Raw genomic sequence first — 7,764 nt, forward strand, 5'->3', positions numbered from 1 at the left:
GCCCCCTTGTGGCTCTGGGCACAGCGCCCCCTAGTGGGGGGGAGGACCTGAAAGACAATAGGGGTCTATGGGGCAGCCCCATAACCCCCCTTATAGACCCCATAAGCCCCCCATAAACCCCCCAATAAACCCCATAGCGACCCCATAACCCCCCATAGACCCCATATTCCCCCATAACCCCCCATTTCCCCCCCCAAAGACCCCATAACCCCCCATATCTCCCCCCATAGGACCCATATCCCCCCATATCCACCCCATAGACCCCATAACCCCCCCAAGCCCCCCATATCTCCCCCCATAGACCCCATAGAACCTATAAGGACCCCATAACCCTACCCAAATACCCCATAACCCCCCCTATATCCACCCCATAGACCCCAAAGAACCCATATGGACCCCACAGTGACCCCATAGACCCCATAGACCCCATATCCCCCCCATAGACCCCATAACCCCCCCCACAGACCCCATTACCCCCCCAATAAACCCCATATCCCCCCCCATAGACCCCATAACCCCCCCAAGCCCCTCATATCTCCCCCCCTAGACCCCATAGACCCCATATCCCCCCTATATCCCCCCTTATAGGTCCCATAACCCCCCCATAGACCCCATAGATCCCATAGACCCCATATCCCCCCCATAGACCCCATAACCCTCCCCATAGACCCCATAATGACCCTATCGACCCCATATCCCCCAATAGACCCCATAACCCTCCCCATAGACCCCATAATGACCCCATAGACCCCATAACCCCCCCCACAGACCCCATATCCCCCCCATAGACCCCATAATAACCATATAGACCCCATATCCCCCCCATAGACCCCATATCCCCCCCATAGACCCCATATCCCCCCCATAGACCCCATAATAACCCCATAGACCCCATATCCCCCCCATAGACCCCATACCCCCCTCATAGACCCCATAATGACCCCATAGACCACATATCCCCCCCATAGACCCCATATCCCCCCCCATAGACCCCATAACCCCCCCAAGCCCCTCATATCTCCCCCCCTAGACCCCATAGACCCCATATCCCCCCTTATAGGTCCCATAACCCCCCCATAGACCCCATTTCCCCCCTCATAGACCCCATATCCCCCCCATAGACCCCATAACTCCCACTATAGACCCCATTTCCCCCCTATAGACCCCATAGACCCCATATCCCCCCATAGACCCCCCTATAGACCCCATATCCCCCCATATGCCCCCTTATATGTCCCATACCCCCCCCATAGACCCCATAATGACCCCATATGCCCCCATATTCCCCCTTATAGGTCCCATAACCCCCCCATAGACCCCATTTCCCCCCTCATAGACCCCATATCCCCCCCATAGACCCCATATCCCCCCCATAGACCCCATATCCCCCCCATAGACCCCCCTATAGACCCCACAGACCCCATAACGACCCCATATCCCCCCATATCCCCCCCATATCCCCCCTTATATGTCCCATATCCCCCCATAGACCCCATAACGACCCCATAGACCCCATATCCCGCCCCATAGACCCCATAATAACCCTATAGACCCCATATCCCCCCCCATAGACCCCATATCCCCCTCATAGACCCCATAACAACCCTATAGACCCCATAACGACCCCATAGACCCCATATCCCCCCCATACACCCCATTTCCCCCCTCATAGACCCCATAATGACCCCATAGACCCCATTTCCTCCCCCATAGACCCCATAGACCCCATATCCCCCCCATAGCCCCCCCTTATATGTCCCATAACCCCCCTATAGACCCCATATCCCCCTCATAGACCCCATAATAACCCTATAGACCCCATATCCCCCCCATAGACCCCATATCCCCCCCATAGACCCCATAACAACCCTATAGACCCCATAACGACCCCATAGACCCCATATCCCCCCCATACACCCCATTTCCCCCCTCATAGACCCCATAATGACCCCATAGACCCCATTTCCTCCCCCATAGACCCCATAGACCCCATATCCCCCCCATAGACCCCATATCCCCCCTTATAGGTCCCATAACCCTCCCCATAGACCCCATAACCCTCCCCAATGACCCCATATCCCCCCCATAGACCCCATAACGACCCCATAGACCCCATATCCCCCTCATAGACCCCATAACTCCCACTATAGACCCCATTTCCCCCCTATAGACCCCATAGACCCCATATCCCCCCCATAGACCCCATATCCCCCCTTATAGGTCCCATAACCCTCCCCATAGACCCCATAACCCTCCCCAATGACCCCATATCCCCACCATAGACCCCATAACGACCCCATAGACCCCATATCCCCCTCATAGACCCCATAACTCCCACTATAGACCCCATTTCCCCCCTATAGACCCCATAGACCCCATATCCCCCCCATCGACCCCCCTATAGACCCCATAGAACCCATATTGACCCCATAGAGCCCCCATATCCCCCATATTGACCCCATAGACCCCATAATAACCCTATAGACCCCATAGACCTCATATCCCCCCCATAGACCCCATAATGACCCCATAGACCCCATTTCCCCCCTCATAAACCCCATAATGACCCCATAGACCCCATAACGACCCCATAGACCCCATTTCCCCCCCCATAGACCCCATATCCCCCCCCATAGACCCCATAATAACCCTATAGACCCCATATCCCCCCCATAGACCCCCCTATAGACCCCATAGACCCCATATCCCCCTCATAGACCCCATATCCCCCCCATAGACCCCATAATGACCCCATAGACCCCATATCCCCCCTTATATGTCCCATACCCCCCCATAGACCCCATAATGACCCCATAGACCCCATATCCCCCCCCATAGACCACATAACCCCCCCAAGCCCCTCATATCTCCCCCCCTAGACCCCATAGACCCCATATCCCCCCTTATAGGTCCCATAACCCCCCCATAGACCCCATTTCCCCCCCCCCATACACCCCATAGACCCCATTTCCCTGCCCCTTAGACCATATAGACGCCATTACCCCCCCAATAAACCCCATAACTCCCACTATAGACCCCATTTCCCCCCTATAGACCCCATAGACCCCATTTCCCCCCCCATAGACCCCCATAATGACCCCATATCCCCCCATATCCCCCCTTATAGGTCCCATAACCCCCCATAGACCCTATAGATCCCATAGACCCCATATCCCCCCCATAGACGCCATAGACCCCATATCCCCCCATAACTCCCCTATAACCCCCCCATAGACCCCATATCCCCCCCATAAACCCCCCCTATAGACCCCATAGAACACATTACCCCCCCCTTAGACCCCATAGACCCCATTACCCCCCCAATAAACCCCATAACTGGCCCCATAGACCCCATTTCCCCCCCATAGACCCCCCTATAGACCCCATAGACCCCATATCCCCCCCATAGACCCCATAACGACCCCATAGACCCCATATCCCCCTCATAGACCCCATATCCCCCCCATAGACCCCATTTCCCCCCTCATAAACCCCATAATGACCCCATAGACCCCATAACACCCCATTTCCCCCCCATAGACCCCATAGACCCCATTTCACCCCCCATAGACCCCCCTATAGACCTCATAGACCCCATTTCCCCCCATATCCCCCCTTATATGTCCCATACCCCCCCCATAGACCCCATAACGACCCCATATCCCCCCATATTCCCCCTTATAGGTCCCATAACCCCCCCAAAGACCCCATAGATCCCATAGACCCACCCATAGACCCCATATCCCCCTTATATGTCCCATATCCCCCTCATAGACCCCATAGACCCCCCCCATATTCCCCATAGACCCCATATCCCCCCCCATAGACCCCATATCCCCCCCATAGACCCCATAATAACCCTATAGACCCCATAACGACCCCATAGACCCCATATCCCCCCATAACTCCCCTATAACCCCCCCAAACCCCTCATATCTCCCCCCATAGACCCCATATCCCCCTCATAGACCCCATAACTCCCACTATAGACCCCATATCCCCCCCATAGACCCCATAGACCCCATATCCCCCCCATATCCCCCCTTATAGACCCCATAATGACCCCATAGACCCCATTTCCCCCCCATAGACCCCATATCCCCCCATATACTCCCCATATCCCTCCTTATATGTCCCATATCCCCCCATAGACCCCATAACGACCCCATAGACCCCATATCCCCCCCATAGACCCCATTTCCCCCCTCATAAACCCCATAATGACCCCATAGACCCCATATCCCCCTCATAGACCCCATAATGACCCCATAGACCCCATATCCCCCCCATAGACCCCATATCCCCCCCATAGACCCCCCTATAGACCCCATAGACCCCATATTGACCCCATAGACCCCATATCCCCCCCATATCCCCCCTTATAGACCCCATAATGACCCCATAGACCCCATATCTCACCCCATAGACCCCATACCCCCCCCATAGACCCCATAATGACCCCATAGACCCCATAACCCCCCCCACAGACCCCATATCCCCCCCATAGACCCCCCTATAGACCCCATATCCCCCATATTGACCCCATAGACCCCATATCCCCCTCATAGACCCCATAATAACCCTATAGACCCCATATCCCCCCCATATCCCCCCTTATATGTCCCATACCCCCCCCATAGACCCCATAATGACCCCATAGACCCCATTACCCCCCAATAAATCCCATTTCCCCCCTCACAGACCCCATAATAACCCTATAGACCCCATATCCCCCCATATTCCCCCATAGACCCCATAATGACCCCATAGACCCCATATCCCCCCCATATCCCTCCTTATATGTCCCATATCCCCCCATAGACCCCATAGACCCCCCCCATATCCCCCCATAGACCCCCCATATCCCCCCCACAGACCCCATATCCCCCCCATAGACCCCCCTATAGACCCCATAACGACCCCATATCCCCCCATATCCCCCCCATAGACCCCATATCCCCCCCATAGACCCCATATCCCCCCCATAATGACCCCATTTCCCCCCCCATAGACCCCCCCATATCCCCCCATAGACCCCATAATAACCCTATAGACCCCATAACCCCCCATAGACCCCCCTATAGACCCCATAAACCCCATAACGACCCCATAGACCCCATAATAACCCTATAGACCCCATATCCCCCCCATAGACCCCCCTATAGACCCCATAGAACCCATATTGACCCCATAGAGCCCCTATATCCCCCATATTGACCCCATAGACCCCATAACAACCCCATAGACCCCATATCCCCCCCATATCCCCCCTTATATGTCCCCATACCCCCCCCATAGACCCCATAACGACCCCATAGACCCCATATCCCTCCCATAGACCCCATATACCCCATTTCCCCCCCCATAGACCCCATAATAACCCCATAGACCCCATATCCCCCCCATGGACCCCCCTATAGACCCCATAGAACCCACTTCCCCCCCCCCATAGACCCCATACCCCCTCATAGACCCCATAATGACCCTATAGACCCCATATCCCCCCCATAGACCCCATATCCCCCTAATAAACCCCATAATAACCCTATAGACCCCATATCCCCCCCATAGACCCCATATCCCCCCCATAGACCCCCCTATAGACCCCATAGACCCCATTTCCCCCCCATAGACCCCATAGACCCCATATCCCCCCCATAGACCCCCCTATAGACCCCATAGAACCCATATCCCCCCCCATAGACCCCATAATGACCCCATAGACCCCATAACTCCCACTATAGACCCCTTTTCCCCCTATAGACCCCATAGACCCCATATCCCCCCATATTCCCCCATAGACCCATATCCCCCCCATAGACCCCCCTATAGACCCCATAGACCCCATATCCCCCCATATTCCCCCATAGACCCCATATCCCCCCCATAGACCCCCCTATAGACCCCATAGACCCCATATCCCCCCATATTCCCCCATAGACCCCATATCCCCCCCATAGACCCCCCTATAGACCCCATAGACCCCATAACACCCCATTTTCCCCCCATAGACCCCATAGACCCCATTTCCCCCCCCATAGACCCCATAGACCCCATTTCCCCCCCATAGACCCCATAGACCCCATATCCCCCCCATAGACCCCCCTATAGACCCCATAGAACCCATATTGACCCCATAGACCCCCCTATATCCCCCATATTGACCCCATAGACCCCATATCCCCCCCCATAGACCCCATATCCCCCCATATATGTCCCATATCCCCCCATAGACCCCATATCCCCCCTCATAAACCCCATAACGACCCCGTAGACCCCATATCCCCCCCATAGCCCCCCCTATAGACCCCATATCCCCCATATTGACCCCATAGACCTCCCCATAGTCCCCATATCCCTCCATAACTCCCCTATAGACCCCCCCATAGACCCCATAGACCCCATTTCCCCCCTCATAGACCCCATAATGACCCCTTAGACCCCATATCCTCCCCCATATACCCCATAACCCCCCCAAGCCCCTCATATCTCCCCCCCTAGACCCCATAGACCCCATATCCCCCCTTATAGGTCCCATAACCCCCCCCATAGACCCCATTTCCCTCCCCCATAGACCCCATATCCCCCCTCATAGACCCCATACCCCCCTCATAGACCCCATAGACCCCATATCCCCCCATATCCCCCCTTATATGTCCCATACCCCCCCATAGACCCCATAATGACCCCATAATGACCCTATAGACCCCATATCCCCCCATAGACCCCATATCCCCCCCATATCCCCCCTTATATGTCCCATATCCCCCCCATAGACCCCATAATAACCCTATAGACCCCATATCCCCCCCATAGACCCCCCTATAGACCCCATAAACCCCATAACGACCCCATAGACCCCATAATAACCCTATAGACCCCATATCCCCCCCATAGACCCCCCTATAGACCCCATATCCCCCATATTGACCCCATAGACCCCCCTATAGACCCCATAGACCCCCCTATAGACCCCATAGACCCCATATCCCCCCCCATAGACCCCATTTCCCCCTCATAAACCCCATAATAACCCTATAGACCCCATATCCCCCCCATAGACCCTCCTAGAGACCCCATAGAACCCATTCCCCCCCCCCATAGACCCCATATCCCCCTCATAGACCCCATAATAACCCTATAGACCCCATAACTCCCCCCATAGACCCCATAATGACCCCATAGACCCCATATCCCCCCCATATCCCCCCATATCTCCCCCATAGACCCCATAACCCCCCCACAGACCCATATCTCTCCCCATAGGCCCCATATCCCCCCCATAGACCCCATAATAACCCTATAGACCCCATATCCCCCCCATAGCCCCCCTCCTATAGACCCCATATCCCCCCTATAGACCCCATAGACTCACCTACATCTGAGTCCCGAATCCTCCTCCTCCTCCACCTGGATGTTGGGGGGGGGGGGGGACGACCCCCCCTTGGCTATAACCCCCCCCTTCTATAGGGGTCACCCCATAACCAGCCCCATATTCCAACCCTCCAGCCCCATAAGTACTTTCTATTCCCCCTTCAGGGACTGGGGGTTTCTCTTGGACCCCCCCCATATTTTGGGGTCTCCCCCGGGACCCCCAAATCCGCTTTCTTTAAAGGTGAACCAAATGTTGCCGGCCCAAAGGACCAGGTTGAGGAACCCAAAGACCTAAAAGGGGGATAAAAGGGGAAATATGGGGTTATTATGGGGGGATATAGGGGGATATAGGGGGGATATGGGGTTATTATGGGGGATATGGGGGGGATA

At 55.5% G+C, this 7,764-nt stretch overlaps 1 protein-coding gene across 1 annotated transcript in view; it reads right to left on the minus strand.

The window, feature by feature from the left end:
* Nucleotides 1-7,524: 7,524 nt before the first annotated feature.
* The window catches only part of LOC116652672 (ubiquitin thioesterase OTUB1), a 15,024-nt gene continuing 14,784 nt past the window's right edge, over nucleotides 7,525-7,764 (minus strand). Inside the window, exon 6 of the mRNA XM_085535479.1 lies at nucleotides 7,525-7,665. Within this exon, the coding sequence (XP_085391605.1) occupies nucleotides 7,525-7,665 (141 nt within the window). The remainder of the gene's footprint in view (nucleotides 7,666-7,764) is intronic.

This window comes from Coturnix japonica, unplaced genomic scaffold (genome assembly GCF_054131305.1).
Source record: "Coturnix japonica strain WE unplaced genomic scaffold, WE-NBRP24 Scf124, whole genome shotgun sequence".
Lineage (NCBI taxonomy): Eukaryota > Metazoa > Chordata > Aves > Galliformes > Phasianidae > Coturnix > Coturnix japonica.